The 11,714-nt window shown below is 41.4% G+C and overlaps 2 protein-coding genes across 2 annotated transcripts in view; both read right to left on the reverse strand.

Annotated features, from left to right (window-relative positions):
- Positions 1-22: 22 nt before the first annotated feature.
- Positions 23-7,496, reverse strand: taf15 (TAF15 RNA polymerase II, TATA box binding protein (TBP)-associated factor). Its single transcript, XM_079353919.1, has 16 exons — positions 7,333-7,496; positions 6,655-6,679; positions 6,524-6,557; positions 6,366-6,444; positions 5,879-5,939; positions 5,521-5,678; positions 5,286-5,439; positions 3,817-3,851; positions 3,229-3,261; positions 3,029-3,138; positions 2,247-2,376; positions 2,050-2,131; positions 1,869-1,943; positions 1,670-1,761; positions 1,147-1,300; positions 23-480 (listed from the first exon to the last, which is right to left on the reverse strand). Exons 1-16 carry the CDS (start codon positions 7,340-7,342, stop codon positions 441-443), a joined length of 1,272 nt encoding a protein of 423 aa, XP_079210045.1. The 5' UTR covers positions 7,343-7,496; the 3' UTR covers positions 23-440.
- Positions 7,497-7,965: 469 nt separating this feature from the next.
- porb (P450 (cytochrome) oxidoreductase b) overlaps positions 7,966-11,714 on the reverse strand; it is a 17,050-nt gene continuing 13,301 nt past the window's right edge. Inside the window, 6 exon segments of the mRNA XM_079353220.1 lie at positions 7,966-9,641; positions 9,961-10,046; positions 10,392-10,537; positions 11,054-11,123; positions 11,126-11,323; positions 11,429-11,605. Coding sequence (XP_079209346.1) covers positions 9,497-9,641; positions 9,961-10,046; positions 10,392-10,537; positions 11,054-11,123; positions 11,126-11,323; positions 11,429-11,605 — 822 coding nt within the window. The 3' untranslated portion in view covers positions 7,966-9,496.

Raw genomic sequence — 11,714 nt, forward strand, 5'->3', positions numbered from 1 at the left:
ATAAACTCACAAAACACAGGGAAAAGATCACAGTTTTTAATATCATTTGGGGGGGGGGGAAAAAGCAAGAACCAAGTAAAACATTTTATTCTGTTCATACAAAACAATGGTGCGAAGTCTACCTCACAAAACACCTGCCGCTAGAATCCGAGAGAAAATTAAAAAGATGTACAAAGAAATAAAACAAAAAAATATCAGGGGAAAAAAAACAAAAACATTTTGACCACATGCCAACAGTGCCCATCAGCCCCAGAGTTCCTTCGTAGCAGCTCAACACACACCTCCCTCGCACACAGGTGAGCAGGGAAGGTTTGGTTGCACAGGCTACAAAATAAAAAAGGTAGACAAATCTGAATGTCAGGTCGAGCTCCCTTCCCAAAAAACAGATCCCTCCTTCCATGGTGAACAGCAGGGCTGGAAAGGATTTATCTTCTCAGCATTTAGTATGGCCGGTCTCGTCTGTCGTCTCGGCGGTCACCTCTGCAGAACAAGGACAAAGACGGTTAACCAGGTTGGCGTTTCCTCTTCTCATTGAATTAACCGTTATCATCCAAAGACACAGACGAGGGTGGAATATCTTGCCAGCTCCTCATTCGCTCGACCCTCTATCATCTGTAAATCTAAAAATTGCCTTTCAATAAAAGTAGTCTGCCCTTGTTTAAAGCACCACTTCACCTTCAGAGTCACAATAAATCAAGTTTGAAAAACACTCAAGAGGGGAACTAAGAATAAAAGGATGCAATACGTTTCTTGACAGAAAAGCCTTGAGGTCAATATAAGGATTCTATTAGAGGATAGTGGGAACACAATAGAAATCTAAGTGAAGTCAATTAAGAGTAAAATATTTTGTAAAACAAAAAAAACCCCTCAAGTGTTGCCTGGTAAAGATCCTCAAACACACCTCAGAAGACTAAACAGGATTTCAAACATGCTGTGGCTTCAATTCTAGAAACAGTACTGTATGATGACTGCAAAATTAAACGGATTGTTATGGCATCTACATACTGAAGACATCAGTATGAAATTGGGCTCTTGCTTTTTTTCCTCCAATCTAATGCAGGTGGTGCCCTCTTCTGGTGATATAAGTGAACTACACCAGCAACAAAAAGCGTAAACATTTTCAAATCCAAAAAAGCTTTTACTAACCTTGCCCCCATTTTGTACCCCCCTCCGAATCCTCCTCCTCCTCCTCCTCCTCCTCCTCCACCTCCACCGTAGCCGCCGCGGTCTCCTCCACGGAAACCTCCACGACCTCTGAAACCACCGCCCCTGTCACCGTAACCTCCTCTGCTTCCACGATCTGCAGGGACACGTTTGTTAATCATCAGCACAACAGGAGGTGGTCGACGTCACAGGTCAGTAATAACAAGCACGCTCTTCATCATGACTCCTGTAAACATGACACTTCATTTGTCGGTCCAAATTACATTTAGCTCCTTTATTTTTCAAGGATTCATAAAGGTTTTTGGCCCTGCTAAGGATAGCTCTTTAACTCAGTGGAAGGCCAGCAAGAAATTCCGCCCGTCTCACAATGACTGCAGCAGATCCTGGAGTATGTAGTCATTCATAAATAGACCTTAAATCATGACTGAAAATGGAGTCTCATTTGAATTGTGACACACCCAAAGATTCCCAGCCCGAGTATGAAAATACATTTGGAAATACTTACCACCTCCATATCCTCCATCGCCTCCCCCGGGCTTTGGTGACCCACATTTGTTACACTCTTGCCGCCGTGCAAAATTCATGTTGCCACACGAGCTGAAAACACATGGATACATTTGTGAATTAAATATGCATCACTTTACTTCAAGGGCAAATATTCAAGTCTCCTATTTGATAACCTTTAATCAATGATGGGCACAAACCTGTTTGGACAAGGCCAGTCTCCTCCCTTAATGTCAAAGTTAGGTCCTCCACCGCCACCACGACCTCTGAAACCTACAAGCAACACACAAAGACAGTAAGTTGTGTAAATGTTGCTGCTCTGACACCTTGCCTGAGATTTTTACCCTGGACTTATCGGTCAGTACTCTACCTCCTCGCCCCCCTCTTCCACCTCCTCTCTGTGTGAACTCTGCTCTGCGGGTGGCAAATGATACTTTGATGGGTTTTCCGTTAAATTCCTTGCCTGAAAAAAAAGTTTAAAAAAAGAGAAGGCAACACCACATCAGAAAAAAGCAAACGTGGAGAGAAAAAATAAATAAAAGTGTGAGAAGAGAGACTTTGAAAACACACTCCCATACCATCAAACCAATCAATAGCAGCTTTGGCAGAGGGCGGGTCATCAAATGATACTGTACATTCTCCCTTTGGCCGTCCGGTGGCCTTATCGGAGTAGATGTTGATCATCAGCTCTCCAGTTTTCTTGTTGACCTAAAAGCAGAAAATAAACCCACGATGCTCAGTGCTGGAGTTTGACAGTAGCGACGGTCAACTCTCAACTAAATCTAAACGCGGCCTGTTGAAACAGGAAAACATGGCGGGAAGAATCCAACTCATGAAATAACATCAACATGCGTTTGATTAGAGAACAGGATGTAAAGATAAGAAACGCTGCACTTTCACTGGTCGGTGCATTCAAGTGTGCACGTTAGCTGCCACAGGTCACTCTTAGTTATAAAAAAACAAACAAAACTGGCACCAGTTATCGTGGATGTAGCGCGCGGATATTGCAGTAATGATTCATTTAGACAGGTGACCTGGCCGTGACTTGTTCAGCAGATACTCAGTAACATCTTTTAAATCCCTTCAGCAAACTCACATTTATGGTCCTGACTTTGCCTTTTACTAATTTATCCCATCCCATCCTATGTTCATGTTAGTGATGCTCTAGTTTACATGAGTCTGCTTTCATTTAAGTCATGATATGCATGAAACTTGCACTTTGTGCGTGTGCAATAAACGGTGAGTCTAAAACACAAAGGGACCAGGGGATCTTTCGTCCAGTTCCTGTCCTGAGCTAAACCTCTAGACGCTGTTTGATGAAATCCAGCAGAAGTGAAATGCTGCGAGGTCCAGTCAGTACCTTGATGATACCAATCTGCTTGAAGAAGTCGCCCACTTCCTGGACTGTGGCGTCTTCTCCGAGTCCCTGGACAAAAATGGTGTTGTTGTCAGAGTTGTCCTGCTCACCAGCTGTGAAAGAAATCATTGGAAACAGGAGGTCAGAAACCATTGGTTTGATATGAAGGTCATCATGTATCCCCTCGTGTAATAAGATGTTACCTGGTTCATCCCTTGAGCCGTAGTCTGGAGAGCCTGAAAAACAGAGGAAAGGATGGAAGAGAACACTTGAGCAAAGAATCTTTACCCATCCGCACTGATACACACACAGTCATGTACTTCATCTCTAAATGTCTTGATCATAATGCATTGATAAAACAATGTTGATGTTTACAGCTCTCTGAAGGGTGTCTTTGTACCGTTGCACCACATACCAACACCTTGTAACAAGAACAGATGTGTTCCGTTTTCTCTTTTTGAGCTTACACCAGAAATGAAAACCACCAGAGTTTTTCCCTTCTTCGTCCTGGGAGCACCTTTTCTTATTTACAATCATCCCCTTTGTCTTCATGCAACAGTACCATTATTTTACATCTCAGGCTCCATGTTCTTTACCATACAGTCATTTATGAGAAATCCTGCTAAGAATAATAGGTGGAGTCCCTTGGGATCTGGACATGAAAATGGTGGCATTCACTGCACTGACTTCTTTTTTTTTTTTTTTAACCCCCTCTCTGCTTTCCTTTTTTTTTTTTGCTAACTCAAGTTCTTTCCTCCCCCACCGACACAGTTCTGATGCTCGTCACTTACCACCGTAATTTTTGTAGCCACCACGGTCACCACCTCTGCAGAGGAAAAATTGGAGATATGATGGCTTTTCCTTTGTCCCAACTGAGAGCTCAAAGCTCCCCTACATTCCCATCAGTATGCACTCCTGCCAGGGTGTGCGACTATGGTGGAAATGTCTCACACGAGGAATGCGTTAGTCTTTGACATTAGAGATTAATAAACATTCGACTTTGAAGTTCTGGCTGAACAATCAGGCAGATGAGTGAAGATATTTATAAGTCACTGGGTCATCGATTAAAGAATTTTGTTCATGTTTCACAGGGCCAGATTCAATACCAAGAGCTGGAAGGACAGCTGAATTTTGTTTGAATTAACACTGCAAGTCAAATTGGTGTTAAGGGGTTTAGCAACTGATAAGCAATCTTCCACTGAGTGCGTTTAAGAGATCCTTTAACGGAGGTCCAAGTTTAAGTTCAATCACTCTGTACACCTGTAGTATAAAATGTAGAGCCATGTTAACACAACACACATGTTCGCCATTGTCAAATATACAACACTTGAATGAAACCTGCTGAATGTGAAGCAGCTGAGGATGTGGCTCCAGGTCTAAGGGGCATCGTGTGAGGGGAGTTCCCATTGTTGAAAAACTACCACAAAGTCTTCAGAGCACAAGACACAGATGAAAACTAACTTTGTCTTTATAAAAAAAAAACAAAAACAAAAAAAAAAAAAAACCTAAAGCTCAAAGCACACAAAATCCTTTTTGCAACAAAGTCCAAATTAAAAGCTGCTGCCCGAGTCGAAGATCGTCAGCTGGTTACAGATGTGCATCTTTTGGAGAGCGATACAGCAGGAAAGATATTCCTGTGTTACTTTGTTTTTTGATGACCTTTTTCGTAAGAACCAGGAAGCTGTACACAAACGTATCAGTGTTTGCACAATTAATAGAAAGCCCATGTTTGAATTTTGATTGAGTCTACTTTGGAATAAAATAAAACATAAATCCAATGAGTTTGTTAAGACAAACGCGTCACATCTACACTTGACCAGTGTATGGGAATAATATGGGTGCAACACGTCTCGATGGTTCACTTACGACCCTGTTGGTAAGGACTATATCCTGTATTAATTAACTCCTGTCTAGCCACTAAACCAGGCACCATTTCATCTAAACAGTAGTGTGGATTTAACACCAGCATGTGGCTTTTACAAAAACGCTTTTGGAACAAAAATAATAATAACAAAAATCTGACACCGGTGAGACATGGCGAACGATCCAGAGGGATGGTGATTGTTTCATGTGATCCACAAAAACTGGGCACGGTTTCAGAAAAAAAAATGTGAGTGTGAATATCTGGAGCACAGAACAGATGAGTGGTGAAGACAGTCTATGTGGAAAGTTTATAGGCAATGAGTGGTGATGTGTTGGATCATGTTTCATCATTCAGTGTATAGAGATACCTTGGGGGCAGTGGCAAAACGCAACTTACCCCGAACCAGGAGGTCCCCTGCTGCCACGGTCGTAACCGCCGCGGTCGTAGCCACCGCGATCATAGCCGCCACGGCCTCTGAAGCCCCCTCCCCCTTCTTCACGGTCTCCTTGGTCACGTCCATACCTCCCACCCTGACCACCACCATCACCTGCTGCAAAGATACAACCATGCATTACACGCCTACAGATAAGCATAACAAAAAAAAGAGGGGGAAAAATCCAACTAGTTGTACCATCACTCCATCTTCCATAACTGCTGCCGCCGCCGCCGCCACGGCTGCTCTGTCCTTGGCCGCCATAGGAGCTTGGTTGTCCATAACTATCTCCTGCTCCAGCTGCTTGCCCGCCATAGGAAGCTTGCTGCCCATAAGAGGACGACTTATCTCCATACCTTTAAGTGTTTTTGAGAAATAATCACGGTTAAAATACAACCTTTGTATGGTTGTTTTACAATGCCAATATCCAGTGTGAAACATTCAACATCATAATGTAAAGAACACACTAAAGGGGAAAACCATAATGACCCACAAAACTAATTCCCAGTTGTCCCATTTTGAGAAGTTTCAGCCAAAGTAGATATGAACAACTTACCCAGTGGATTCCTGTCCACCGTAGCCCGCATAGCTCGGTTGTTGAGGCTGTGCATAACCCTCTGAAAAAGTGCATAGATAAAAATCAGATTGACGTTTAATGAACTTTAATACCTCTAATTACTTTTGACAACCAAATCCCTCTGTGGTTGAAGAAATGTAGATTGTCCATGTTTGCTTTATATTAGCCGTGCATTAGCTGACTGGAATAATAACATCCAAGCAGGTTCTACTGTAATGATTAGCAGCTCCTCTCGATTGTGCCCCATTTTAATTCAGGCAGTCAGTGTTTCATATCACTGAATTAAATGTAGTTATTTTGTTGTTTTAACCACTATAAACAGCTGTCCAAAGAAAGGCAAATAGAGTTGGCCACAGTCAGTCACTTCAAAAAATGATAATTAAAAAAAAATCGGAAACGAATGAAATCTCAACCTGTATGTCTGAAGTACTTGTCAAATATCTTAAATGAACTGTGTTTACTGTACCTTGTGCTGGGGCTTGCTGTCCATAGCCCCCATAACTCTGTCCCCCATAAGTGCCACCTCCATTTCCTTGCCCATAACCCTGCAGACCACAAGGAACCAGTTTAATAGGATGTAATCAAAACCTGACCGGCTTTAAAGACCTATGAGAGTAATTTTACCTGTCCACCCGGAGGACCGCTGTATGATCCATAGCTGCAGACACAAGGGAAAAACAAGCAAACATGTTCAGGTTACTTTTGTAACAGTATAGATATACACGCATCTACTGTGATTAAAATCTTATTTTTACCTTTGAGAGCCACCGTAGCCTGAATCTGAAAGAGAAAACATAAAATGTTAAATCTAAGGTGGGCACAGAATCATAGCGTTTAAATGAGCAGCAGCTAGATGGTAAAAATCAAAGGGTGTTAGTGAAGGAGGGCAGCCTCACGCGCACAGGCCCGTCACCACGCTAACCTGCTAAAAATGGCGGTCGACTTTGTTGCTGTGGCTAAATCTTGACATGAAAACAAGCTATCATAACATACAGAATGCCACCTCATCGTCGGCACGGTGTACTTAAAAACAGCTTTCAGGTGAGGACATTTGTTATGAAATGTGTGTTACCGGATAAGACGAGGTTTCCGGGTAGCCTCGAGACAAAGAGTTAGCTCGCTGCGAAAACGGCCTGCTCATCCGGGTATTTTTACATTTATCTTAATAAACAGTGTGACTGCTGATGTGCCGATTCATCACTGTAATGGTTAATAGACTTCAATATAAACTATTCGATTAATAACATGTATGTGTAAACACCATCCGGCGGCTTGTCCATTAAAAAGATGAACTTCATGAAATAGACGGAGCCCTGCAGGCCTCGCGGTATCTCCGCTTGTTTAGCTAACATGCTAATCGTCCCACTTTTCATTATGCACAGAAAACAATGCAAACGCATTCCAAACAACAAACAAAGGGCATCCTGACTTACCAGTGGCCATCTTTTCACATGAAGTATAATATAGTTTAAAAAGAACAGTTAAGTGTATATCTTCAGATTAGATAAAAGCCCTTGTTAACATCTACGCAGCTCCGCTGCATTGAGCCTGACACACTGCGGTACTTCCCTTAATGCTGCTTCTTCTTCTGCCTTTTTAAGGGCTGCTCGTGCTCATAGCTATTGTGTCGCCACCTGCTGTTTCAGAGGGGTACTCCTAAAAACAAACGGGGTTTATTTTTACATTTACAGTCTAATTTTAACTCCCAAAGTCTCAAACCTTTTTCTGTCTGAGGTAAATAAGCGTCATTCTTTTTTTGTAATACATCTTAAAATCTCACTTGTGGTCTGTTTGCTCTTCAAGTTCTGTTTCTTTTAACAGACCTCAATAGTCACTGGTATGATAAACAAAATATATTAAATGAACAAGAAAGACAAGTCAGATATGACAAAAACAAGGTGAAATTAGTAAATAGATTGCTGCATATACTCAGTAATACTGATTTTACATTCACATCTAGTGTTAACTAAACTACACCTGAACATTTCCAATTGATGCCTCATAAAGGCCACCTTTTGTAAATTAACCTGGTAGTTGAGTGAGCCATGATTAATAACACAGTCACATTTACAGATTATTTCAATTTTATTCATTTCAAAAGGCATGTCTTGATGAAGTTGAATAGTTACATTATAAAGTGGAATGAATATAAAAGTGACAGAACCATGTAAAATTACTTTTCATTAAAATGTAAGCATGAGATATAGACAACTGTTAAACGGTAGTGAATCATCGTTTAAATGCTAACTCAAAACATAAGGCATTGTTACAAAAGGCACAGGCTTCAGGTTCACTCGTCCCTGGAGCTCCTTTAACTTTCATTTTCACTCTTAACTACTGGCATATGAGACACTAGTGCTTTTCTCTGGGTAGTGATGCATATGTGATTGGACAAAATAAGATTGAAAAAGAATATATCAGACAGATGGGTGTCATGTGCCCCAAGTGTTACAGCTGCATGACAGTTCATGACTGATGCATAAAGTAAATGACCCTCAGATCTGGTCTTAAGGCCGACATTTCACATTTGTGAACATAAAAAAAAAACAAAAAAAACCCATCAGATTATAGATGCATCATGTTAAATGACAGGTTTTTGGAGAGACTGGACATACATCAGCTTGTGTTTGTTTTTTTGTTGTTGTTTTTTTTTACCAAGAATGATCTTCCACCCTTTGCATCACTTTGTTATGCCTCTCAAGAGTTTACTGATAAGGTCAAGAAAACAGAAACTTCTGCATAAGAGGCAAAATCCCTAGTCAAAACAATGAGGTAAACATGGTAGAACCTACAGCATGATGCAAGATACACCCACAGTGTCCTCAAGAGTTTTGTTCACCTTCTTTAAACATTTCAATGCATTTTAAGTACTGTAAAAGCAGCACCTGATCACATCCAAAAGGAACTTAAGAAAGCACCGTTTAATATTCATCACAATGTCATCGGCTTTGTTTCCAGCCCCACAACCTGTCAATCAAATTCAATGAGATTTATACCTTTTTGTCATAAATTTGCATTCCCACATAGGGAGTATATGATCTGAAGCAGTGCCCCCGGCACACTGAACACATTTGCCTTCCACTCATCTTTTTTTGCGAAGCTGCACAGTAACAACGATGACTCGTTTATTTACGAATGAATTAAATCGAAAACTTCATATGAACAAGTTTAAAGTCAGCTTTCATAATTGTGGAATTTCCATAAATGTGGGTTCCTATATCTGACCTGCAAGCACCTCGAGTTGCAGTCAAATACTCAATATCACAAACTCATCGACTCATATCAGCGACGCTAGCTGAAACCAGTTGAAGTAACTGTTGATGGACCCCAGCAGTCACAGGCTGGTGGTCCTGACATCTAACATATCGTACACAGGTAATGCTGGGGAAATTACCAAACGGGTTTAATTAACACAACCAGCGGAGGTAGGGTTTGCCTCATCATCTTATGCTACCTGAAGCTCTCATGAACCAGGGTGATGAACACATGTTTAATGGTTTTTATATTCAGTCCTGATAATACAAGACATATAGTAAAAAATAGAAAAATTTAAAACAACCACTCGAGTAGTGACACTAAAGCAGAGTCAGAGGCTCTTTAGCTCCAGACATCTTGCGAGTAGCGTCCCTTGGTCATGAGTTTCTTGATGTAGTCCGTGGCTTGGGTGCGCGTCATCTCTCCCAGCTCTTCTGCTATCTCATGGAAGGCTGTCTGCACGTCTTTAGCCATGTTCCTCGCATCCCTGGATCAAGTAAATAGATCACTGTTAATCTCTAGTCACCTAGTATGTCAAGTATTTTTCCCCCTTAGATCCAGTTTGTGCTGTTTGTTCAGCTAAAGCTGGTCATCAACAATTCTAAACACGTTTTAACTAGCCAACTAGGAGAGAACGTTAGTTTACTGATTCAAAACAAATGGTCATATTTTACATGCTTCAAATAGCAAGATCAATTCTCCAAAGTTTTTTTCCATGACATAAACAATACATTTTAAAAAGTGTTTTTTTTTTTAAATATATCATATCTGAAGAGCATGATTTGCTGGATGCGTGTGTCAGTTACCCGCAGACGTAGATATGAGCGTTTTCCGTGTGAATCAGTTTCCAGATGTCCTCCTTATTTTTCTTCAAGAGGTGCTGCACGTACACCTTTATTTTTTAAAAACATACAGAGAAAAGAAATGTTCAAATGTGTTTCTTTGAATGTTGTTTTGTTTTGTTTTTTACAAGGAAAAAAAAATGGACAAAGTTAAACAAATCTACAATTAAGGTCAACTCCTGTGATCTCAATTATTCAAATATCATCATCAACAGTCAGACATGTTAACCACCATCCAACAGATACAGAGTCTATATTTACAATCAATGTTTGCACTTTTTATAAGCTAAACCATTGCACTGACACCTTCTTCACCTAGCCTTGCTGTGATTCTGCGGTGATAAGTTCGCTGAACAAAAACAACCTGGAAATCACAGCAGGTGAGAAAGCTGTACCTTCTGATCCTGGTCTCTGGAGAAGGCCACTTTAAGCTGTGTTAGAACCCCAGTCTTCTCCGCCTCCTCCAGTTCCTCCTGGTAGATGTAATCCTCGTTCTTATGTCTGCAGCCAAAGAACATCACCGTCTCGCCGACCTCCTTTCCTTTAAAATAAAAAAAGCAAACAAAAGTTGACTTCAGTTATTTTGTATGTGCTGAACATCCAAGTTGGGTTTTTATTACTGATCAAGAAATTGTCTGTCCCCGCAGCAAAAAAACAAGTTTTGTGAGAAACACTGGTTCTCTCTCATTTGCTCTGTATACACTCTTACATGTCTTAGCTATGTTAGAATTGCAGCTGAAGTTGCTCAAACCTGATTCCTGCGCTCGTATCTGATTCACCTTTTGACACAAATCTGAACAGCCCAGACCTGTTCTTTAAACCTTTCAACTCTGATCTTTTGGATCATTATTCAGATATAAAATCTGATTGTTTGCGAGGCACTCTGGGGAGCAAAAAAAAAAAAAAAAAACACCTCAGAGTTTAGTGACTGCCACTGCCTCGATGTTTACTTTCATTATGAGAACTTTGTTTGTTTGTGCATGCAGTGGTGAACAAGGTCAGGTTGTGATGGACAGACAAACGGCACTCGGTGTGTGTGCGCGTGTACTGTAGGTACCTTGCTGTTTGAACCAGCCCCTCTCTTGGATGAAGCCCATGAAGGGAGCGATCCCCGTCCCGGGGACCGATCACTGATCACTGGGTTGGTGGCTTTGAATGGAAGACGGAACTGGGACTTTCGGATGTACATGGGAACAGTGGACTTGTGGCCGTTGTCTGTGACCAGTTTGTTTTTCAGCCAGTTGGTGGCAACTCCCTTGTTGGTGCGGCCAGTCTTTGTCTCATACTCCACGACTACAGCACAGATGTGGATGCTGTTGGGATGAACCTACAGAGCCAGGGAGAGTTACTGTAATTCTCAGAAAACATTTTCTCAGGTCTTAAAAGAAGTCTATCCTTGGAATCTTAATCCTGATAGTAAATAGCTAGTCACCTTAGAGGAGGAAGCAATAGAATAGTAGCGAGCCTGGAGGCGAGGGAGCAGCTCACACAAGTGGTCAATGGGAGGTTTCAAGGATGAATAGTCCTCCAGGATAGCGAGGATGTTTCTACAAGAATCCAACACCCAACTCTGGTAGAGAGCCTGCAGAGAAGCAGTGACGAACGGACAAGAACATCAATTACCTACATGTATGTATGCATGACCCGTTCAGCAACACACTGACCTGACTGTGTTTCTATAGGAGGTTTATTGTTGACAGTTGAACTTTAATTCTGAA

This window comes from Symphodus melops (assembly GCF_947650265.1).
Source record: "Symphodus melops genome assembly, chromosome: 10".
Taxonomy (NCBI): domain Eukaryota; kingdom Metazoa; phylum Chordata; class Actinopteri; order Labriformes; family Labridae; genus Symphodus; species Symphodus melops.